The 25,216-nt window shown below is 54.3% G+C and overlaps 2 protein-coding genes across 2 annotated transcripts; both read right to left on the reverse strand.

Moving 5' to 3' along the window:
* Positions 1-761: 761 nt before the first annotated feature.
* On the reverse strand, positions 762-15,483 carry LOC133361761 (WD repeat-containing protein 11-like; the record flags this gene model as incomplete). The annotated part of the gene is made up of 10 exons (XM_061580759.1): positions 15,175-15,483; positions 11,029-11,140; positions 10,576-10,729; positions 9,203-9,376; positions 7,912-8,107; positions 6,056-6,221; positions 4,912-5,032; positions 3,283-3,460; positions 2,042-2,151; positions 762-944 (listed from the first exon to the last, which is right to left on the reverse strand). Coding segments are annotated over exons 1-10 (1,480 nt in total), but the record flags the coding sequence as incomplete, so codon positions are not given.
* A 1,789-nt stretch (positions 15,484-17,272) lies between these two features.
* Positions 17,273-23,823, reverse strand: LOC133361760 (zinc finger and SCAN domain-containing protein 2-like). Its single transcript, XM_061580758.1, has 4 exons — positions 23,814-23,823; positions 22,982-23,126; positions 21,943-22,495; positions 17,273-21,010 (listed from the first exon to the last, which is right to left on the reverse strand). Exons 3-4 carry the CDS (start codon positions 22,466-22,468, stop codon positions 20,358-20,360), a joined length of 1,179 nt encoding a protein of 392 aa, XP_061436742.1. The 5' UTR covers positions 22,469-22,495; positions 22,982-23,126; positions 23,814-23,823; the 3' UTR covers positions 17,273-20,357.
* Positions 23,824-25,216: the final 1,393 nt, after the last annotated feature.

Consider the following 25,216-nt stretch of genomic DNA (forward strand, 5'->3'; position numbering starts at 1 on the left):
ACAGACACCTACACCCAACACCTCACCACTACAGCACACATACACCACAACACCACCACTACAGCACACCTCCACCCACACCACCACCCACAACACCCATACACACAACATCCCCACTACAGCACACATCCACCACAACAACCACCCTACAGCAACTACACCACAACACCACCACTACAGCACACATCCACCCACAACACCACCACTACAACACACATACACCACAACACCCACCACTACAGCACACATCCACCCACAACACCACCACCACAGCACACATCCACCACAACACCACCACCACAGCACACATACACCACAACACCACCACTACAGCACACATCCACCACAACACCACCACCACAACACCAACCACGGCCAACATCGGTGACAAATATCCGGACCGGTCCTGGTCCTCAGTGTGAATGAGTACCTTGTGCGCTGTGTAAAGATCAGCACTGGGGAAACAAAGGAGGCCGGGTGTGGTGCTGGCACCCACCCCCTTGTGTGCTGTGCCAGCCTTCATAGGTGCTCGCTAACAGCACTTGCCCAAAACAGTTCTGTTAAAGGCTACACGGAGGATCTTTGTCTTTGGGCGGTGTGCACCGTGTGCGAGCACGCGCACACACACGTGCACACACGCGCACACACACACACCACACACACGCACACACATACGCACACACGCACACACCACGCACACACGCACACACACACGCACACACACACACACGCACACACACATGTCCGTGTGTGCACCATACCGACGGCCAGCAGGGGCTGGTACTGCTCCAGGTTCTTGGTGGTGAGTGGGGGGCACATGCGCAGCACAAACGGCGGGGGCGGCAGGCCGGAGAGCAGCCCCGTGAGCAGGAAGCGCAGGGAAACTTCCTGCTGCGGACCCGGCGGCCTTGCGGAGTGCTCGTCCGCAAACACCAGGCACTGGCCTGCAGCAGCGGCACATGAAGCCGCAGCGCGGCAGCCTCACACACGGCGCTTGGCAACACGAGACGGTTGACTAAACTACTAACTTCTTTTTTTAACCAGCTGTAGAGCATTTTTTTTCACAAGTGTCCCTGCTATCACAAACGATAGCTCAAAGAAGTGGCTTGTCATGTGGTAATTTATAGCAGCCAAATACTCGAAACGCTGTTTCTCAATGTGGAGGGGAAAAGAGAGGAATTGGAGAAAAATCCACGAGACCACGAGGAGAGAGACACGCAAACTCCAAATATAAAGGCGTCAGGTCGGGATTGAACCCACACCCTCCTGTGTACCAGGCGAGGTGGTTAACGTCTCGCCACAGTGGAGAGATGTTAACTCTCGCAGGCAGGATCGACACATCGGTTGAACTAAGAGCACCTCACGGTGCTAACATTAACATCATTATACTTTCAACTGTCAAAGGGCTTCGCTCACTTGCGGAGAGAGAGAGATCGATCAGAGGCGCGAGGAACCAGACAAGCAGGAGGGCAGCCGTGTGGTGAGCTGCAGCCCTCTATATATTGAGGTGTTATCGGCCAATCAATGAGTGTGCACATGTGGGAGGAAACCGGAGTGCCTGGAGACACCTCACACATTGTGAGGGAAGAAACGCTCCATCCCCAAGATGTGTGCGGTCCACAAATCCTCGCTGCCTCCGCAGTGCCGGATTACAGGCCACGTGCGTCACTGTCGCCCAGCTTTCAAGCCTTCATTTTCGCAAGTTGCATTTTAGAGGGCAAAGCGTGGAGGATTCTCCAGCTTCCAAGAAGTTCAACATTTCACAAGAACCGCGTGTAGACACCAAGCGCGGAAGCTGTGCTCCTCCAGCGAGGAGGCTGCACAGCAGCAGCTCACCGGCTCGCACTGCGCGTGTCTCCTTGCATTGTAGAGAACGCGACGCCACGCGGACGGCACTCCACGTGGAGGCAGCTGACAATGCGAAATGTTACGAGCACCAAGATTGCAAAAAAGCTACAGGCAAGAGGCGAATGGGGTTTGTGCTGTGTGCTATGCCACTGAGTGCTTCTTCTGTGTGCTATGCTGCTGTGTGCTGCTGTACCAAAGGCGCTGTCGAGGGAAAGGTCCGGCAGCGTGGGGGTGCGTGGCCCAGCAAGTGCCCCGCAGAAGGAGAGCGGAGACAGCAGCTGAGAGGAGCCACCCTGAGCACAGCTGCACCAGCACACACAAAGACAAAGATCCCCGTGTAGCCTTAGCTCACCGTTAGGGCAAGTGCTGTTAGCGAGCACCTATGAAGGCCGGCACGGCACATGAGGGGGTGGGTGGCCAACACCACGCCTGGCCGCCTTTGTCTCCCTCGTGGTGATGTTTACACACCGCACCAGGTACTCATTTGAGACCGAGTCGATCTAGGGGAGGCCCAGAACCGGTTCAGATAACCGTCACTGGTCATGGCTGTAAGCAGGAATCGAACTTGGATTACTGTGTGAGTAGCACAGTGCGCTAAACTATACACCAACACACCAACACGAGTATAGATACACGAGCACAGAGGTACACTAACACAAGGATCAGTACAAATCTAGATTGATAGATAAGTACAGAAATAACTAACCCCGCACTCAGCTACCCCAGAATGAGGTAAACTCGCGGAGCTGCTCCTGCAATAAGTGTCTCGATGTCCTGGCCACCCCACAGCGTGCACAGCCTCAGAATGTCAGGCTACAAGAAACGACCACAGCTCCCAGGTCTATTGTTCAGAACAGAGGCTTACGGGACGCTCGATGAGAGGGTAATGTTACCGAGCAAACCAGGTTCAATCTGACAAACTTGAATTCGCAAAGCTGTATAGGTCCTTCTGTTCGAACAACTGAAAACAATAAAAATGTGTCAACTGGATGACTTTATTGCCTATTTGCACTTTGAGAGAGGGGATCCCCCGACTCCCACGTACACCCTAACCCCACGTACCATCACCCAGCGTACCCTCGCCCCCACGCACCATCACCCAGCGAACCCCCGCCCCCACGCACCATCACCCAGCGTACCCTCGCCCCCACGCACCATCACCCAGCGTACCCTCGCCCCCACGCACCATCACCCAGCGTACCCTCGCCCCCACATACCATCACCCAGCGAACCCTCGCCCCCACGCACCATCACGCAGCGTACCCTCGCCCCCACGTACCATCACCCAGCGTGCCCTCGCCCCCACGCACCATCACCGAGCGTACCCTCGCCCCCACATACCATCACCCAGCGAACCCTCGCCCCAACGCACCATCACCCAGCGAACCCTCGCCCCCACGTACCATCACCCAGCGTACCCTCGCCCCCACGTACCCGCGTGTGGCGTGCAGCTCCCACACGAGCAAGCGTCCGTCGCTCACCAGCATGGCCGCCGCATTCTCCCCCACGGGGCAGCAGCCCAGCGCCATGGGGCGCACCGTCTTGGTGACGCGCACCGCGTCCGACTGACAGCGCAGCTCGTACACCACGTCCGCAGACACACAGTCCACCTCTATGCACACAGCAATGCAAAACACATAGTGACGAAACACACACAGTGACACAACACACACAGTGATACAACGCACACAGTGACAATGCACAGCGACGCAACACACACACACAGCGACGCGCACAGTACACCACACACCCACACAGCGACGCACACGCACACAGCGATGCAACACACACAGTGACGCGCACACACACACACACACAGTACACCACATACACAGCGACACACACACACACACAGCGATGCAACACACACAGTGATGCGCACACGCGCAGCGACACACACACAGTACACCACACACACAGTGACGCAACACACACAGCGACACACACAGTACACCATACACACACAGAGACGTTAGCGAGCACCTATGAAGGCCAGCACAGCACACGAGGGGATGGGTGGCCAGCACCACGCCCGGCCGTCTTTGTCTCTCCAGTGGCGATATTTACACACCTCACCAGGTACTCATTTGAGGCTGAGTCGACCTAGGGGAGGCCCATGACCGGTTCAGATAATTGCCACCGGTGTTTGCCATGAGCGAGAATTTAACTCGGGTCTGAAGCGCAGCGCGCTAACCGCTACACCACCGCTCCCCACATGCAACACACAATGACGTAACACACACACTCACACAGCAACACAACACCCACACAGAAACAGAACACCCACACACAGTAACAGAACATACACACACAGCAACACAATACACACACAGCGACACAATACACACACACAGTGACATCAATACAGTGACACACACACAACATCCAAACACACACACATACATGGTGCCACAAGCCAATCTCACATCCCCACTAGCCAATCTCACTCATTGCGCATGTCCCAGCTGCTATCACACTGCACTGCAACGCTATACTGCAATGGGTGGCAGGGTGGTGGCGCAGTGGAAACACCTGCACATCACAGCAAGGGTTCTGGGTTCGATCTCTTCTGTGTGGAATTTGTACGTTCTCCCGCTGTTGTTCTGCGTGGAATTCCTCCGGCTTCACTGGTTATCCTACCATAGCCAAAAGAAAACTTCAGTGCAACTCGTATCGGCTAAACACCCAAATGCTGAAAATATACCTGCACATTACTCAACGTGGATCACACCGAGTCGCGACATCGCCCCCTACTCTGAAACATGTGGCAGGATCCTCCTGAACAACAGTCTTGAGACTCGGCGAGGCTTTCCTGGGTGAACGAGCGCAACAACAACGACGACGACGACGATGATTGAGATATCAAAACGGCGCGATTTAGGAGATGAATGGAAACTCGACTGGTGATCCCGACGAACCACCAGCGTAAGAGTATAGAGGCGGGAAATAAACACGCAGCCTCGGTGCGCCGCCACTCCGCGCGCGACCCGTGCCCTCGTGCGTGTGGCTCACGCTGGGAGAGAGCGCGAGCGCGGGGTTTTGGATGCGGCGGCAGAGACGCACCGGCCTCATCGGCGGGGGCCAGCACGGGCACGCTGGGGCGGTTGGGGCGCCGCACCCGCAGGGTGGCGCAGCCGTTCTCGTGCAGACAGAAGAGGGCATCGCGCTGGCGGCACGGGATTACCTGCACCGCGCGCACCGCAGGGGGCATGGGTAACAAGCGACACCACCAACACCGCCAACACTGCCAACCGGGATGCCGTGGCGGCTACACTGCATTATTTTTTTATTTTACCAGATAAGGTCCACTGAGCTGTACAGCTCTTTTTCACAAGCGACCTGGCCACGAATTATCGCTCAACAAAGTGCCTTATCATGTAGAAATGTATTGCAGCCAAATACTCTAAACGCATGTTTCTGAGTGTGGAGGGAAATACCGGAGGACCTGGAGAAAAATCCATATGACCACGGGGAGAACACGCAAACTCTGAATATACAGCAGGCATCATCAGGGTCGGGATCAAACCCACGGCCTGCTATATACCAGGCGAGGCAGTTAACATCTCGCCATCCGTGGTATCATCCTATTATCTACAAAAGTGGTTGTCATCCTATTATGTACAAGTTACCACGTGGTTCCCCTTTCCTGTATATTGCATAAGAGATGAAAAGGTGGAAGTGAAGCAGTGTGGCGCCTTGCAGTGGCCCAGCACAATACCAGAAACCTTTCAGCTATGAGAGAAGCAGCAGTGGACTATACTTGGCAACTTCGTAATGTACATCTCTAGATCATCCATATATTCACCCAACACGAACATCTATCCTTCTTCATCCATCATCATCATCCATAGCATCAAAATTCATCAACCTCCTTCTTGATCTATCACCTTCATCTATTTTCATCATCATCATTCACCGCTGTCATGAATCATCAGCGTCGTCATCCACCCCAGCGCTGCACTCCACGGTCGGCGCTCACGGTGCCCCCCACCACAGGGCGACAGCCGCTCGCTCTTACAGCCGCACTAGAGCCGCCCGCTTCATGCCAACTCGACCGCAGCGACCGGCATCGGCGGCGGTCGGACGACCACCGCTACCGTCAATATCACCGCCAGCGGTGGGCGAGGTCAACGAGGTCAACGAGGTCAATGAGGTCAACGAGGTCAACGACAAACGGCGGCAGTGGCCCCCACGCGCGAGACGGCACCTGCAGGAAGGGCACGCCGCTGCGCTCGATGGCGACGATGCCAACTGTCTGGCTGATCTCCAGGTCGAGGATGACGATCTCGCGTGGGTACAGCAGCAGCATGTGGGAGCGGTGGGCGGGCAGGTACGACATCTGGATGCACTCTGTGAGCAGCACCCCCTCCACACTGCAAAGACAAAGATCCCCCAAATAGCCTGATCAGACAGTTGGGGCAAGTGCTGTTAGCGCGCACTATAAAGCCGGCGCGGCACACGAGGGGGGTGGGTGGCCGGCACCACGCCCGGCCGCCTTTGTCTCCCCAGTGGCGATGTTTACACACCGCACCAGGTACTCATTTGAGGGTGAGTGAACCTAGGGGAGGCCCAGTTCAGATAATCGTCACTGGTGTTGGCCGTGAGCGGGATTTGAACCCGGGTCACCCGGGTTCGTAGCGCAGCGTAGTGCTAACCGCTACACTACCGCTCCACACTGCACACACATATGGGGCACGTCCACACTACAACGACCATCATTCCCCGCGGAGTAGTGGTGATGTCACCACGATGCACTTTTGAGTACAAGTGAAGAGTGGAAGGCTTGCGCACTTAATGTCTGCGCAGCTTATATACAGCTGTGTTCACTCTCTCACACCGCCCGATGTTCAGATCTCTGGCACTGGTTTTCATCTTCGGTGCGTCTGCATTTCTCTTTCTGCTCCACTAAATTCACTTGCCGTGTTTGAAAAATGCATATATGTAATCAGTTCCCTCTTTTAATCGATTTGCATTTTTAATTCCACGTTTCTTGATGTTCATCAAATACACTGCTAACACAGGATCGGCTATCGTCCCAGGTGGATACTTGTGTATGACACAAGTCATAGGGAGTGTCGGGACAATCTGAGAGCGAGGGTGCAGAAGCAGAGCTGAATACCTAAAAGGCCCAGGTGTGTAATTATTGACTTCAGAAGAGGTCAGATGACTCGGGAGGTAGCAGCGCTGAAGCTGGCTTCGCTAAGATCCTGGGTTAAAATAGAAGCTGCTGCCTGTGATTGAACCGGGGTTCTGAAGCTTGGCGAGTTGGTATTCTCAGAAATATGGCCAACTTCCAGCTGTGATGGAGCAGAACTCTCACGCACTCGGTCGTGTCGCCATCAACCAGGAGGGGTAGTCCCATGATGAGGTTGGGAAGTGAGCCACCTTGTGGGTGCACATTGGTGACATCACACCACCTAAGGCCAAGACTGGAGGAGATTTTCAAATTTTCGAGCAACTGCCTGATAATGCTGGTTGTGACTATCAGCAAAACGTTAGACTACCCGGTTGTTAAATGTTGTGTGTGGATCGCTCTCCAACAACCACATCGGTGGTGCTGCCGAAGCAGTAATGAGTTGGGACGTTTGATGACGTCACAACTTTATTAACTGGCTGTGACGGGTGGAGGAGGGTTTACGGCAAGCATTTCACGTGCGCGATCTGACCCAAAAATCTATTACGAATAACAACATTGTTTGCGAAAGTACTCGCGTGTTAAATTCACACAGGAGAGGTTTGAGTCTAGGTTCATCCACGATAGGAATGAAGAATACATTTTTTTATATTATGATTAAAACTAAAAAATAATTACCAGGTAAGGCCCATTGATCGAAAAAGCTCTTTTTCAAAAGTGACCTGGCCACAAACGAAGTGGCTTATCACGTCAACATGCATTGCAGCCAAATACTCTGAATGCATGTTTCTGAATGTGGAGGGGAAAACCGGAGGACTCAGAGAAAAGTCCACATGACACGGGCAGAGAGAACATGCAAACTCCAAATATACAGGCGTCAGGGTCGGGATCGAACCCACGACCTCCTGTATATTAGGGGCCGCTCACACCTCGGCTTCTCGTCGGTGATCAGCGTCTTGACACGGTTGAGCGCTCGCCGGGCGCCCGTGGGAGCGCGTCCCGCTGCCGCGGCAACACCGGCGGTGCTTGAGCTGGGGCTGGAGATGTAAACCTTCCTGCCTGCGCTCGGTGGCGGCCTCGATGGGGAGAAGTCGTGCACGAACACCATGCCCTCGCTCGTCAGCACTGCACACACACAGTGCCCTCGCTCGTCAGCACTGCACACACACAGTGCCCTCGCTCGTCAACACCGCACATACACACACCGTGCCCTCGCTCGTCAACACCGCACACACACACACCGTGCCCTCGCTCGTCAACACCGCACACACACACCGTGCCCTCGCTCGTCAACACCGCACACACACAGTGCCCTCGCTCGTCAACACCGCACACACACACACCGTGCCCTCGCTCGTCAGCACTGCACACACACAGTGCCCTCGCTCGTCAACACCGCACATACACACACACCGTGCCCTCGCTCGTCAACACCGCACACACACACACCGTGCCCTCGCTCGTCAACACCGCACATACACACACCGTGCCCTCGCTCGTCAACACCGCACACACACAGTGCCCTCGCTCGTCAACACTGCGCACACAGTGCCCTCGCTCGTCAACACCGCACATACACACACCGTGCCCTTGCTCGTCAAAGACAAAGATCCCCCGTATAGCCTCTAACAGACTGTTGGGGCAAGTGCTGTTAGTGAGCACATATGAAGGCTGGCACAGCACACGAGGGGTTGGGTGGCCAAAACCAAGCCCGGCCGCCTTCGTCTCCCTAGTGGCAATGTTTACACAAAACACCAGGTACTCATTTGAGGCTGAGTCGACCTAGTGGAGGCCCAGAACCGGTTCAGATAATCGTCACTGGTGTTGGCCGTGAGCGGGAATCGAACCCGGGTCGCCAGCTTCTTAGCGCAGCGTGTTGTTACACTACCGCTCATCAACACTACACACACACCGTGCCCTCGCTCGTGAACACTGCACACACACACACACACCGTGCCCTCACTCGTTAAAACTGCAAACACACACACAGCTGCTGAGAGAATGTATCAGTTTCTGAGAGTCAGTTTTGTAAAAGAATGGGTGAGTTCATAATAGTGGTTGGGTTTTTGAGAGTGTAGGTGAATTTCTGAGAGCTGGGTGAGTTTCTGAGAGCTTGGTGAGTTTCTGAGAGCTTGGTGAGTTTCTGAGAGCTGGGTGAGCTACTGATAAAGTGGGTATCTGAGAACGGGAATGCATGTGGGAGCAGCAGGTGGCACGGACGGGCGAGGCTGGAGGGATCAAAGGGGTCGCAGGAGAAGGAGATGATGTTCTCCGCGTAGCTCTTCTTCCACAGCTTGGTGCCCGTGTCTGCGTTCCACAGCACCAGCAAGTTCGGGGGATGCACGGCGAGAAGCAGGTCCAGGCTGGCGTCCTGGCTCCACAGCCACTCCATGTCTGCAGGGAGGGCCCCGCGGCACCGCCACCCGACCGTGTGAGAGTCACAAACGACAAGGCGATTCCTGTTCGGCCTCGCAGGCCGTACAGCGACAGTTCTCAGCCCACGGTCCGTGGACCACTGGCCGTGAGAAGTTTTCTACGAAACTGCTGTAGACACTTTGATGTTTTTCTCAAAACGACGGGAGTTATGTTATCGGTGCATGGTGGAGGTCCACGAATATTTTTTCAAAGTTGACAGAAGGTCTGCGGGTACAGCAGGAAGGTTGGGAACCACTGCTGAAGAGGAAAATGTTGTTTGGTGAGCATCTTTTAAAAGATGGGCAGCCCAGCGGTATAGCCAGAACAATGTCCAGCCACCATTATCTTCCCAAAGAAAGCGGTCGCACGCCACACTAGTTACTAATTTCTTTAGAACTGCTTTTTGTGTATAGTTTGTTGTGCTTCCCCCGCACCTCTGATTAGCACGGTTGGCGACGAACAGTGCGAAAGAAGTTCAACATACATGCATACTCATTTAATGCCGAGTCAACCAAGTCATGCTCAGGATAGGTTCAGATACCACAGATGTGCATGGTCAGGAATGGAATCCATGCCACTGGAACTGTATGGTGGTCCATGAATCAACACCACATCACTCTCTACAAGACGCAAGCGCGTGTGTGTAGTGCAGAGCGGTGGAGAGGTGAGCTTGTGTTTGGTGCAGTGCAATTCCAGCTACTCAGATTTGACTGGAAGCAGTGGCAGGTGGCATCTAATGTCAAACGATGTCCGCGTTGGTTTAGCCTTGGCCTACCCAGCCTAAACCGAGGACTTGGTGTGGCATTAGCACGCAAGCATAGGAACGGCAGAGCCGGCCAGGTGTGGTGTGCACCACATCGTTCTCATGTTCGCCTCACCATTCTTTACAGGTGCTTGCTCACAGCACTTTCCCCTGAGTTTACAAAGGTAAATAGAAGATCTCTCCGTGTGCGCGTGCGTGCGTGCCTGTATGTGTGGCAGTGCAGATATTAGCCCACTGCGCTACGAACCCGGTGACCCGAGTTCGATTCTCGCTCACGGTCAAAACCAGTGACGATTATTTAAACTGGTCCCGGGCCTCTCCTAGTACTTGGTGCTTTCATAGGTGCTCGCGAACAGCACTTACCCCAACAGTCTATTCAAAGATATATGGGAGATATCTGTCTGCGTATGCATACCCTGCACAGGCTTCGTGTACTCCTGGATCTCGCAGCGCGCTCCGCCCGCGGCCACGTCCCACACCACGATTTTGCCGCTAGCGTCCCCCGAGGCCAAGCGGGCGGAGTAGGGGGCGCACGCATCGTGGTGGTAGTTCTCCCGAGCCCATTTCACCTGCAGTGGGCACAGCGCCAGCCACTCACAGCGCCACACGTACACAGCGACCCATGTACACTGCACTACACGTTCGCAGCGCCACACGTACACAGTGTCACACGTACACAGTGCCACACACACAGCACCCGCCACACGTACACAGTGTCACACGTACACAGTGCACACACACACAGCACCCGCCACGCGTCCACAGTGCCATCCACGCACAGCACCACTCGGGGCGACGGGGGCAGGCTGTGGGTTCGGATTGGGGCTGGGTTTGTTTCTGCGAGTGTGAGCTCCGTGGTAGGAGTTACCTTGACGACTGTTGCCTTGTGTTTGTCCAGAGCCTGGATTGTCTGGGCCGTGCGAGGATCCACCACCATGACCAGCGAATGGCATCCATATGCCAGCAAGCCCTGCCATCCCCTACACACGCCAACGAGCACCACTCAGGTCACGCTCCACTGGGGCCGGAATCTGCGTCCGCTCCGGCGAGTGGCCGCACATCAGGAACTCAGAGGGGGAAAGATCAACACACACACCCTCATCTCGATCCTGTACAACCTAGGGATGGACTGCTTCAAGTGTGCCCGGCGTGAGAACTACCGTTATTATCGCTAAATACTTCCGAGAACAAATGCACATTGAATGCATTTTGTTTTATTTCTTGTTGATTTATTGTTGTTTATTGTGTAACTCTTGTCTATATTTAGTCCCTGCATTAGCTACTCCGCTTGCTCACCTCCCAGCCTTTTCCTGACCAGGTGCCCTCGGCTCCCTCTCGGGGCCTTGCCGATACTACACACTGGGGCCCTGCCACGGCACAGTGAAGCAGTGAAGGGCCTAGTCACCACAGCACTGCTGCTTTAGGAACCGTTTGGTTGGTGTAGTGATTTAGTTGGTGGGCTATGGATGGTGGTGCTTGTCAGTTGAATGGGGTGTCGAGATGGTGTCAGTGCGTGCTGGTGGTTGCATGCATTTTAGTTGGTGTTGGTAGTTGACTTTGATGTGGTTGGTTGAGTGGGGTGTTGAGATAATGGCAGTGCGTGGTGGTGGTAAGTGTTGGAATGGTTGACCCGATCTGGCCGTCGTTTGTCCCCCGAGGTGGCCGTCTGTTGCCCTCCTGTGCATGCGCGGGTTGCTGTGTGTCCCTGCGTCAGTCGTGCCCCTCTGCTATTGATCCTTGATGTCTCTTCTCTTTTTCTTCCCCACTGACTTTTCCCAATTGTGGCCCTGATGTGTTGTTGTGGATTTCCTGTGTATATGTAATTCGCTTTGAGATGCCGTGGCATTAAAGCGATCAATTCATGGAAATCCCTATCCTATCCTCATGAGCGCCGCCATCATCAACATCACTCAAATTAACACGAACATCAACACTGTCATTACTGTCATTATTGTCATGTTATTTCATTGCTAACCAGTTTGTCCTATCACTGGACTCAGTGAAGGCAGCCAGGATTTCTCCACATTTCGCCGATGGCCACTGGAGGTGTCTTAAGTGGCCAACACTGAGCATGACTTGCCCGGGCTGCAGTGGCAGATGGTGACGTGTGTCGCACCGCAGGGCAGAGGAAAGAGCCCCCCCCCCGACTTCATGGCCATTCATGAGACATTTGCATCAACGTGGAGCTCCGTCTGCGTGCTTACTCTTACCTCCCCGCTCCCACGTGTCCATGGGGTATTAATAATCACCCCAACTCCCAACGGAGACCTTCACCTCACCCGTGGTGTGCACTCTTCGACACGAGCTTGACACTTTATGACTCAGATGTCTTTCAGTAGTGTGCTCGTGACGTCACTGTTATAGACCGGCTATAATTATTTCTCAATAATGAAGCTTTAAACTCTTGCTGGTCAGCCCGGGCAAAAGCTGAGATGTGTTTATGATTGCACCACCTTGTAATATGATGGGGAGCTGCTTGCTTTATCCCCCCCAACCCCCCCCCCCCCCCCTCATCCTTACCCCCACTCCACGTGCCCTCCCCCCCCCCCCCCCCTTCATGCTGAATGTAAAATATATAATAGGTGACGTTTCGGGAAATGAAACCTCTTCATAGTGTAACCGGGTCAATTAGGTTAATGAAAGCACTATTGACGAACATGTGTTTGTATTATTTGAGATTGTGCAACAACCGCCATTCTCCAGGAAGTGGCGGTGACGTCACCACAGGCCACGTGAAGTGTCGAAAGCTCGCTGGCAGGTCATGCGACAGACCCATTTTTCCACGGGTCGACTGACTGAGATGACTGGCAGATGCACCACCTGTGCCCCCGACTGTGCCAACTTGCCGCACGGCGCTCCGCTCGTTGTTGTGAGCGTCGCTCCTCTGCCCTCCGTTGCAGTTGGAGGGCGAGCGCCTCCAACTTCCCAGTAGCGTCCTTCACGAGCCTCCTCCAGAGGCTGATCTTGACACCGTCGGTAGCAGTCATTGGCAAGGCCACTCAGCTCCACATCAGCCCATTTCTTTTCTAGCCCGTGCGTGCCCGTTGAGCTCCCTCTATCCGACGCAGCCTTAACTGAAAGAATATCTCATTGGTGGGACTGTGTCCAGATCTTCCAATCCAGCCTGGTTAAACCCTGGGTGGAGCGTAGGAAGGCATTCCTGAATGTTTCTAACTGGCGCAGATGTTCGCTTACAGGGGTCCACGTTTAGCAAGCATAGAAAAGGAGAGAGCATAACTGAGGGTGAGAAGACCCGAAGCTTCGCGTGGAGCGACAGACCAGGTAGCGTCCACACAGCAGCGTTCGTTACATAGACGAAGAAAAGATGCCGTCAGACTGATTGGGAGTGGGACCTCTGCTGTCAAACTGGAGCTTGTGCAAAGACAAAAATCCCCCGCTATGATTTTGAGGCACGTGCTGTTGCGAGCACCTGTGAAGATGGGTACGGCACACGAGGGGGTGGGCGGCCAACACCACGCCCGGTCTCCCCCAGTGACGATGTGTACACACCGCACCAGCTACTCATTTGAGGCTCAGTCGACCTAGGAGCTTGTGCATCACTACCCCACGCAGTGTCACCAAACTCGTTCGATATTGTTCGACGTGTCACCGCGTGGCGCAAACGATTGTGACGTCGCCAAGGCGGCGTGACGTCACGAGTTAAAGCGAAAAAGAAGCGACGACGTCGACGGCGCCGCTCCGTGCAGGAGAACGAAGGCCGCCCGCCTCGCCACACTCACTCACTCACCCACTCACTCACTCACCCACACACTCACCCACTCACCCACTCACTCACTCACCCACACACACACTCACCCGCTCACTCACCCGCTCACTCACTCACCCACACACTCACCCACACACACACTCGCTCACCCACTCACCCACTCACTCACTCACCCACACACACACTCACCCGCTCACTCACCCGCTCACTCACTCACACACACACTCACCCGCTCACTCACTCACTCACTCACCCACACACACACTCACCCGCTCACTCACTCACTCACCCACACACACACTCACCCGCTCACTCACTCACCCGCTCACTCACCCGCTCACTCACCCGCTCACTCACTCGCTCACTCACTCACTCACCCACTCACTCACTCGCTCACTCACTCACCCACACACTCAGTCACACACTCACTCACTCACCCACTCACTCGCTCACCCGCTCACCCACTCACTCGCTCACTCGCTCGCCCACCCACTCACTCGCTCACTCGCTCGCCCGCCCACTCACTCGCTCACCCGCTCACTCGCCCACTCACTCGCCCACTCACTCACACACTCACTCACTCACCCGCTCACTCGCTCACCCACTCGCTCGCTCACTCACTCACCCGCTCACTCGCTCACCCACTCGCTCGCTCACCCGCTCACCCGCTCACCCACTCACCCACTCACTCACCCGCTCACTCACTCACCCACACACACTCACCCGCTCACTCGCTCACTCACTCGCTCACCCGCTCACTCGCTCACTCACTCACTCACCCACTCGCTCGCTCACCCGCTCACCCGCTCACTCACTCACTCACCCGCTCACTCACTCACCCGCTCACTCACTCACTCACCCGCTCACTCACTCACTCACCCGCTCACTCACCCGCACACTCACCCGCTCACTCGCTCACCCGCTCGCCCACTCACCCACACGCTCACCCGCTCACCCGCTCACTCACCCGCACACACACTCACCCGCTCACTGACCCACTCACTCACCCGCTCACTCGCTCACTCGCTCACCCGCTCACTCACTCGCTCACCCGCTCACTCACTCGCTCACTCACTCGCTCACTCGCTCACCCACTCACTCGCTCGCCCGCACACTCGCTCGCCCGCTCACTCGCTCGCCCGCTCGCCCGCTCGCCCGCTCGCCCGCTCACCCACTCACTCACTCACCCACACACTCACCCGCTCGCTCGCCCGCTCACTCGCCCACTCACTCACTCACCCACTCGCCCACTCACTCACTCACCCACTCGCCCACCCACTCACTCACCAGTCCGCGGCGAGGCGGTTGTTGGCGTGCAGCGCCCCGGGCAGCGAGCGCGCGGGCAGCTTGATGTTCACGGTAACGGGCAGCATCTCTCCCCGCTGCTCCTCCTGCTGCTGCTCCTCCTCCTGCTCCTCCTGCTGCTCCTCCTCCTGCTCCTCCTCCTGCTCCTGCTGCTGCTCCTCCTGCTGCTCCTCCTGCTGCTGCTCCTGCTGCTGCTCCTGCTGCTCCTCGGGGTGTCCGCGCTGTCAGCGCTCCGCTTCCTGCCCGCGCTATCGCGCGATGACGTCATCGCCGCCTCCCCGCCCGAACCGGCGACAGCGCGGGTGTGACGTCATCTACGCGTGACGTCATCGCCGACGCGTGACGTCACCAACCCGGGGCCCAGCGCGCGGAAGTCTCCGCTCCCGCCATCTTGTTAAGTTCAGCGGCGCGCAGCTGGTCGCGGTGGTCGCCGACGAGAGGCTGTTCGCGTCCGTGCACGTCTCAAGTCGCGGCATTCACCGCACGAATGGGACCCCCTGAAGGCCACCGAAGGTTCCTCAAACAAAAACACGGCAGAGGGAAAGCAAACTTCGGAGTGCCTCGAGCACCGATGGACGTGTCGGCGTACAGAGGGTTAGTTCCGTGAGGTGCCTTGTTGTTGTTGGTGTTCTGAACGGCTTCGGTGGCAATGCTCGTCCTTTGTTAATGGTCGGCGTTTGTTTTAAATCCCAATGGATATTCAATGTTCAGAAGGAGCACCGATATCCCGCTCGTCCCGCGTTAAACTTCCATTCTCGTGCTCCCGGCGCGACTTGCACCCGCGTCTACAGCTATTGAGCTTCATGCCCGTGGCCAGCTTATTGTAATCGACCTGTACAAGTGCGTCTTTACGACGGTGTTTGAAAGCTTATTTCATAAATCACGAGGGGCTAGCTTATTAGGGCTGCGTCCCGAATGATCCAAAGCACGGCTGTTGACTTACCAGGAAAGCCTCGGCGGGTCTCTCCACGGGTTCCCCGAGAGGGTCTCGGCTACATTAAACATTTGGCGAAGACCAATGACTGGTTGTTGTTGTTTATGTGAGAACAAGGGAGGAAACGCGCAGACCCATGTGCTTCGTGCTGAGGCACGAATCCCTGTGGCCACCCTCAGGGTCCCCCCCGCGTGTTCATTGCCAAGGGGCTCCACTCCAACTCCATCCCTCAACCCACGGCGCTCACAACGCATTTCAGCCCCAAGTCGCAACTTAATAACTGGAGACTCAAGTTTGCTGGCACCTGAACCTGCTGCATGCCCCAAACATGTAATAACGTAGATCTGATGTGGAGTCGCAGCATCCTAAACATTTACATGAAGTGCTCCATCCATCACGCAACTATGACCCATGGCGAAACTGAAATGTCATCAATTTGATAACAAATGCGTTGCCTTCGTGGGAATGATGTCGGAATCTGATCATTCATGGCAAACACAAATACTCTTCGCTTTACAGCCTTCTCTAAACACTTTTGGTAACCAGTGGAGACACCTTTGAAAATGTTAAACTAGCCATGGGGATACATTTAGACTTAACTTTCGTGACTGCAGGAATTCATATTCGTTGGTGCTTTCGGTAGACACGTAGATAGGTTCAAAGAAAACAAAAAACTACGTTTCGATCGCAACACAAGCGGTCGACCGCTTGTGTTGCGATCGAAACGTCGTCGTGGTTTTTTGTATTCACTTTATTATTTTTCTATCTGCGTGACTTTACCGAAAGAACCAAAGAATACAGCCATGGGGATACCCAAAGAATTGTTCCCACACTTAAATGTACAATGGCAGGTGCTTAAATGCGACATGGCTGCCGACCAAAACCTCAATGTTATCGCGGCAATTTCATTTTGCAATATTGCCACAATTCATGTTTCCATGCAGTAGCTTTGAATTTACATCAGAAGACACAAGTCTGCTGCTCTTCTCGTGTGGAACGATGCCACCATATATTTGTTTAAAATCGTAAGGCATCAAACGAAAACCTACAACATGTTTTACTTACATAGCACCGACACTGGATAAATAGAAGCATCTTTACTCACTCACTAAAACACCCTCATCAGTTTGTTTTTATAATTGACTTGAATTGCGAGGCATGCGTGCACCCCATTGTGCAGGGGCGAGCAGCAGTGTGCAGGCTCTGCGTTCTGGAGGTGCCAAAGTGTAAGCAGCGATACGATCCGGTGGGCAGACAGCCTGGTGAATTCCAGCTCATGGTCCCAGTACATGTCAGGGTGACATGTCCTGCTGACTTGACATCCGTTTACCTAATTTAAAAAGCCCTACATTAGTTATTGTGATCACCACACATCCAGCGAGACGCCTCTCTCCTTTTGTAATTTAATATCGCAAGAAACCAAACTGTGCTGCCGGCATCTGGACACATCACAGACACCAAACAGCACCATCATGCACAGCAGAGCAAGCCTGGTACAACTCACGTCGTGTCGAGAGGTGCCCGGGCACAGTCGTTACTCAAAACCATACATGTCACCGCATCTTAATATCTGTCTCTTCGCATTATACTGAAAAACCAAATTGTATAATACATCATAATACACCTTTAATAAGCTACATAAAACAAAATTATACTGTTGTCTGTGCAAACATCATTATAAGCTGATGTCACAGAACTTGCACTGGATTAGCCTCTATAGTGATGGAATTCAGCCTCCCATCAGGTGCTCCCTCAACGCACGCACAGGGCGCTGGAGGGGAACGCGCCATGGTGTGCAGGCCGCCCTCCATCCTCACATAAAACCCCCAATGGTGGTGGCGCAGCACCAGCTGCAGTGCCCTTACACGCGGTGGTGGCAGCCTCGTGCTTAAAAGTTGCAACGCAAGAGATGAAATTCAAATTAAGGTTAGAAAGGTTCATGCAACCAGTATGCATTCCTAAAATCTATTAACAAAAAAATGAAGGTGCCCGTATGGGGTTTATAAATAACGACCCAAGGGGGGTGCTATACCCATACGAGGTAATGTGGTTAAGCTGAAGTGACGAACAGTTGGTGGAATTTAAAAAAACAATTGAATACTGAATATTATTCTACTCCAGTGGGGCTCTTCACTCCCAGCTCAGCATATCTGATGCAGCGTGTGGTGCAGCTAGTGGGCAGTGCCGTCAAGTCATACGCTCAGCTGTGCCCACTCTTGTGCAGAGCCGAGGGCAGAACCACAATCCCCTCCCTCGAGGTCTTGCAAGCCTTACTCCGGCTCTCCACTTGGCCCATTGTGGGGGGCTCCCATCTGGGCATGCACATTCCATTCTTCTGCTGTGAACCATATTACTCACTGAAATAATCATCATGGCCTGCAGGGTGGCACAATGATAGTGGCCAATGGCTGAACTTTCTTACGTGCATTGGTCTTCATGTGTGATGAAGACCAATGCCTCGGTGTGAGCATAGTTGGCGGCACAACTTGCTTATACTGCAATCCAGTATCGGTAGGAGCATCTGCCTCTCACGAGAGCCTGTCCGCCCCTCCAGCGCAGCGAGTGCTCCACAACTGGAGTGACCACAGTCGCGGCATAACGGCTCTCAGAAATCAGACAGGAGGCACAATGAACCTGCCTCGACTGCACCCTACAGAAATAGGGTTTCTTCCCAGAGTTCAGCTCAAGGTGAGCGTTTGTCTGGCGAGGGTCCACAGATACTCATGCGTCACCGCAGCTGCAATTCCATCGCGCTGGGAGAGGGAATGCACCCAGGATAACTGCTGTGACCCGCAGCTGTCTTTCCCACTTATGCACGGTGCTGAAAACCCGAGAACATGAAACAACGCAGTTTTACAGGAGCTCATCACTAACACTGATTGATGTGTCTGGAACGCTTTGAGGGATAGGAACTCAACGGCAGCCATTCTTGATTCGCCAAAAAACGCTGCCATGCCACCATCGCAGGGTACACGCACCCCAGGCACCCACGGGGAAAGCAGCAGCAGTGTTTGAAGGGAAACAGGCAAGCGTCGGGAGTGACAATGTACGTGAATACACGCCTGGCTGCTCTACACACGGACCACTCGTCCCCACAAAGCTGACCAAGAGTTTCTGCACGGTCGACTCCGAACAGGAAGCCAGGCCGTCCGGCTCTCCACACTCACCAGCTCAGGCAGTCTGTGCATGAGAGCCTGAGTGACATCAACAAAGTGCTTCACGTTGCATTCTGGAAGCGCTTTTAGTAAATGCGAAGTGGCTGGATCGAGAGGGAGTCGCAGGCCTGCTGTAGGAATAAGGCTCCGGAGAGCCAGGCTCCGTCGCACCTCGAAGAGACATCCGAGGTCATTTCTGTGTCTCGAGCAGCGACACGCGACGCAGGCGTCCCTCCATGTGCCGCACCTTGGGAAAAATCATCACTCGCAGGACACTCGCCAAACCCGCAACGATGGTGCCAAAACAATACAAGTGCCAGCCACTAGAAGTGGTTAAAGAGGTCCAACACCAGTCCGTGAAGTCGGTTACAATGCAAAATGACACCGGCTGGGTTCCAACACCATTTCCTCAATTTCTTTACGGTTGTAATCATCCCCCTCGCCCATTTTGTGTATTATCTTTACATGTAATACACATCTCTCACTGGCCCACACACAGCCACGAGCTCACAGCACACTCAACACCTTGCAGCTACAGCAACTTATGCTTAACTATAAAACACACTAGACCTCCATCGGAAGGCGTAAATATATATGTACGTTATAGACAGTACTTTTTTATCGGCTACGTAAGTAATGGGGTGTGGTATATACAGCAGCATTGGGTTCACTTTGGTAAGGTCTTGGCGTGAACGTCTCGGATTAAGAGCTGCCCCTCATCGGTCCCGATCACCTGTTCGGGGATCCTGGAGCCAGGGTGGTCTCCGGGCTGGGTGCTCGGTGAGGGGAAGCCTGGGCGACCAGGGCACGCGAGCACAGGTCCCAACGTCAATACCCATCACCGCGCGAGTCCAAAACACAACCTGACGTTGGCAATCCCCGACGCCCACACGCAGCAGGTAGCTTCCGCACGCCCAGCACATCCCCCCCGACGCCCGTTCGGAACGAAGCGCGCACAGCGTGGACCCCACGAGCGTCCAGCGGCGACGTCGGCTGCCAAAGAGGCGTCCATAAGCCAGAATCCGTGAGCTCGCATGCACCTGCCCCTCCTGTTCAGGTAAGATGCACGCGGAGAGCTAGCGGTAATATGGCAGCGAGCTGGTGTGCGGCGCGTTGTGCTGGATGAGGCTGCTGAGGTGGGAGAAGCCGATGCCCGCGTACACCTCGCCCACCTGCTTGTCCACATGCTTGCGCTTGTGCTTCGAGAGGTGGCCCGACTGCGTGAATCCGCGGCCGCACACGTCGCACTTGAAGGGCTTTTCGCCCGTGTGCGTGCGGCGGTGGCGCGCCAGGTTGTAGGAGTGCGCGAACGTCTTGCCGCACTCCTCGCAGCCGTACGGCTTCTCGCCTGTGTGCGTTCTCTGGTGGATCAGCAGGTGCGACTTGTGTGCGAAGCCCTGGCCGCACTCCTGGCACTGCACAGGCCGGTACGGCTTCACCGAGGCCCCGGCCGCCGCCGCGCGCACCGACGCCAACAGGTGGGCACTGCCGCCCCCGCCGGGCGACGTGCCAAACTCCTTGTCGCAAGAGGATTGCGCGCCGGCCTGCGCACCGCCGGGCTGCCCGTACACGCCCCCCGACTCCACTCCGCCCTCCGCGGCTCCGTGGCCCTCACGTTTCTCCAGGTGCCGGTTCTCTGAGAAATGCGGCGCCACCCCCGGGGTCTCCGCCGAGAAGTGGTTCCCGTCCAGTGGAAGGGAATCGCGCCCAGACTCCTCCGTGCGAGCACCTACACACACACGATGGTGGTGGGGGGATACATACACGTGTATAAATGTATAACGCGGAACATTCACACGCAGGAATAAACGTGTACAATACATGAAAATCTGCTGAAAGAAGTAGTCCTCTCTACATCGTATTGGCCAAGAGACACATGGTAGCAGTAAACATTGACGACTGAACTGTACTGATACCAGGGTACAGCCGTGTCTGTTTCACTGCTGTCTGTTGAAATGGCCACCTTTTCTCAACTCTTTGAGTTGGTGGTCTCAATGAAAAAATGGCCATGCATTTAGTTCTTTCAGCTGGTGGTTCAAATATGGCTGAGGGCTTTTGTACATGCAATGCTGCACACCTTTGTGCTTTGTTAATTCTATAAACGTTTGTTTACCCAGGAAAGACTCACTGAGTCCCACAGAGTCTATTTTTCTCAGGAGAGTCCCTGCCAAGTGTGTAATCTCAAGACAGTCATTTGCAGGTTAGGATGCTTGTCCAATACCAGTTACACGATGTTTTTTTTAGCTATGGGAGGAAACTAGAGAACCTGGCACCAGTGCAGCACAGGGAGAGAGCATACCAACTCCGCACAGAAAGGTGCCCGAGTTAGGAACCGAGGTCCTTCCTGTTGTGAGGTGCAAGTGTTAGCACTGCACCATCCAGCCATCCTTTGTTTCCAGCCTGCAATAATATTTCTGTTGCCATAGGTGTTCTCGTCATATACAGATGTACACATTACAGGCAGTCTACTTGTAAAACATGAGGTCACAGGGCACATCACTGCCTACACACATCGCTACGGTCTCCAATTTGTTTGCTCCTTGTGTGAGCGAGATGCTCCACATGGACGCTCAAGTGGTAGAGCTGCACTGGATATTGCACGGGCACCGTGACGTGAGAAGCCAGCATTGTGTGAGTTGCTGGTGCTGTGCGAGATGTTACTTTGAGACGCTGGTGCTGTGTGGGCGAACGGTGTTGACGCTGTGCTCCCTGGCGCCGCGTTACCCGTGTCCGCGTGCTGATGCCGCTGACAGGGGCTGCTCTCTCCAGCGGGGCCGTCGGCCGAGGCTGCGGCAAGTGCGTTGGCATAGAGCGCGGGGTCGAGCGAGCAGAATCGCTGCGCCGACTGAAAGAGCTCCTGGCTGAGGCTGTTTAACACCACCACGATGGTCTCCAGGAGCGAGCGACTGGTGCCCTCGGCGCCGGCGTCGCCGCCCTTGGGGCGCTTGATGGAGACGCCCTCGATGACGCGGCGAAGCACGGCGTAGAACGCAAACGGGAGGCGCGCCTTGGCCACGGCGAACAGCTCAATGCGCACGTGGGGGTGCTCGGCGCAAGCCAGTAGCGTGTTGTAGTCGCTGATACCCAGCTCTTTGCTCATGGCGCGCGCAATTTTGGCGCTCATGCCGTGAGCTGTGAGCCACGCGCCAAAGTTCATGCGTGGGTCAATCGCCGATGCCGACGCCATCGTGACAACGCTGCCTCCTCGCTCAATCTGCAGTATGGAGAGAGGGGGGGGGGCATCGGTGAGAACAGCATAACAGAATCGCACCAACGCCACAGGCACGGGGCACAGTGCTGCCGAGCCGCGCAGCATTGTCGATACCAACCACACTCGCTCGGCTAAGTGAAATAATGCTTATTACTGATCACAGCAAATTCCACAAGGCAGTGCTGCCATTTTTAGAAGGCAAAATCAATGTGCACAAGCCTCTTGCTAACACACTCCATTTTTTTTACACAAAACCTGTCACAATGGGTGGCCCATTTGTAAGGCATACAATAGGTGATAGGATTTGTTTTACTCTACTTTTGCTCATACTACCTCCAGCCTCTTTTTTATGCTCTGGTTCACTTTGGCCCGAACTTTACTGAATAGTTGGTTTGGTTAATGCAGAAAAATGTGATACGGTGCATCAATCACATGAAAACATGAACACGGAACGAGTACGTTTGTTTAAATAAACACTTATGTAGCCACCTGGGCTTGTGCTCCAACGCGCACGGCACAAAGCCTCTGGTGGCTCCTGAACGGCACCGAGCAGACACGAGCCTCGTCCGTGCCCAGGTCCCTGTATGCAAACTCCCAATGCAGGGATTCTCCCGTCCACTGCAGGCAGCACCGCCTCAACAACACAACCAGCGCAACCCCAGCCGCTGTTCCAACTTCACTGGACTGATGCGGAACAGTGCCAAACTACGTTTTGAAAACTCATGTCAGCACATTTTGCAAACCAAAATCTATACTACAAATGAAAAATTAGCCCATGTTAATTTTAAAAATAGCTATGCCTATTTCGTATAAACTTGCCATGAATATCTGTCAACAATGGCCAACGTTAGGACGGGATGAAGAATAAATGCTGAAAAAAATGAATTCGTGTTTATTTTACTGAATAACATAATTCAATTCAAGTGTAAACTCCCCTAGTCCCAGGCAGTGTTTAGGAGCCACATTGCGTTGACTCTCTGGGCAGGGTGGAAATGTCCCTCGTTCCACGCCGCCACAGACAATTGTACACTTACAGCGATCCGCTCATCTCAGTTCAGGTTCTCCGCGTGCGCGATCAGCCCCACCCTGCGACTAGGAAACCTCAGTTGTCAGCATGTCTGAAATAAAGATGCTAAAGTTTGGACTGCCTTGCCCCTGACTCTCCTGCGTACAGTGTGTGATGCCAGTATCAAGGTTTAGGACATTTTCTGACAATGCCACCTACGCACGGGTAGACCGCTGGACGTCTCCACAGCTCCCCTCATCACTCCACCAACGCAACAATCACACATCAACACAAAACTCAGAAAGCAACACTCACCAACACAACACTTTCCGGCATCCCAATGCAGGACCTTCCTAAAACGCCCTGGGATTCAGTAAAAAGTATTATTACTTCACACTCAAACCTGCCAGCAATCACATATGGCAACACTCCGCAGATTTATGCTGATCGCGGCAAATACCGGGTAGACTTAGCGATAAGCCACCGAGAGCAGCACCTCCCCCTGTACTGAGTGCAGCCACAGCCGCCCTGGTGGCACAGTGACCTGAGGTGGGATGGTTGTGCCACCGTGAAGGCCAAGAGGAGTTCGCGTCCAGCTCAAGTTCCTATAAGACAGGTCGGGAGACCGCAGCGGAACCTCCAGACACCATCCACCATCAGCTGCTGAAGAGCCACTTACTGTCACACCAGCCAAACCAGCCACAGGACTCAAACCAAACCTATTACTACACCAGCGATGCACAAACTAATGCAGACACTTCACGTACCCACGCCATCATACCTGCCAACAGCTCAGAAAGCCTGACGCCAAAGTATGTTAAACATGTAAAGACTCACAACACACCAGAGAGAATATTGGATTTGGGTGCGTTGCGTCAGTGAGGGGGGAATTAGCACGGGCAGCAGCATCACGAGAAGTGGTGTGAATGTACCGGGTGGTGGTAGCGAAGTGGTGGTTGTAGTGGGGGAGGGGGGGTGTATGTGGCGAGGTGATTGTAGAAGTGTGGCTGTAGCCGGGTGATTGTAGAAGTGTGGCTGTAGAAGTGTGGCTGTAGAAGTGTGGCTGTAGAAGTGTGGCTGTAGAAGTGTGGCTGTAGAAGTGTGGCTGTAGAAGTGTGGCTGTAGAAGTGTGGCTGTAGAAGTGTGGCTGTAGAAGTGTGGCTGTAGAAGTGTGGCTGTAGAAGTGTGGCTGTAGAAGTGTGGCTGTAGAAGTGTGGCTGTAGAAGTGTGGCTGTAGAAGTGTGGCTGTAGAAGTGGGCTGTAGAAGTGTGGCTGTAGAAGTGTGGCTGTAGAAGTGTGGCTGTAGAAGTGTGCTGTGTAGAAGTGTGGCTGTAGAAGTGGCTGTAGAAGTGTGGCTGTAGAAGTGTGGCTGTAGAAGTGTGGCTGTAGAAGTGTGGCTGTAGAAGTGTGGCTGTAGAAGTGTGGCTGTAGAAGTGTGGCTGTAGAAGTGTGGCTGTAGAAGTGTGGCTGTAGAAGTGTGGCTGTAGAAGTGTGGCTGTAGAAGTGTGGCTGTAGAAGTGTGGCTGTAGAAGTGTGGCTGTAGAAGTGTGGCTGTAGAAGTGTGGCTGTAGAAGTGTGGCTGTAGAAGTGTGGCTGTAGAAGTGTGGCTGTAGAAGTGTGGCTGTAGAAGTGTGGCTGTAGAAGTGTGGCTGTAGAAGTGTGGCTGTAGAAGTGTGGCTGTAGAAGTGTGGCTGTAGAAGTGTGGCTGTAGAAGTGTG

Source organism: Lethenteron reissneri, unplaced genomic scaffold (genome assembly GCF_015708825.2).
Source record: "Lethenteron reissneri isolate LAM-NWPU_2019-01 unplaced genomic scaffold, ASM1570882v1 scaffold_1223, whole genome shotgun sequence".
NCBI classification, from domain to species: domain Eukaryota; kingdom Metazoa; phylum Chordata; class Hyperoartia; order Petromyzontiformes; family Petromyzontidae; genus Lethenteron; species Lethenteron reissneri.

Bases quoted from the DNA above. Each gene is read 5' to 3' on its own strand.
- LOC133361760 (XM_061580758.1), bottom strand. From the start codon at position 22,468: ATGGCGTCGGCATCGGCGATTGACCCACGCATGAACTTTGGCGCGTGG. The intron at 21,011-21,942 runs GTAACATCTCGC...GTGTGTGTGTAG, and splicing joins CACAGCACCAGCGTCTCAAA to GTGCTCGCACGGAGGAGTCT.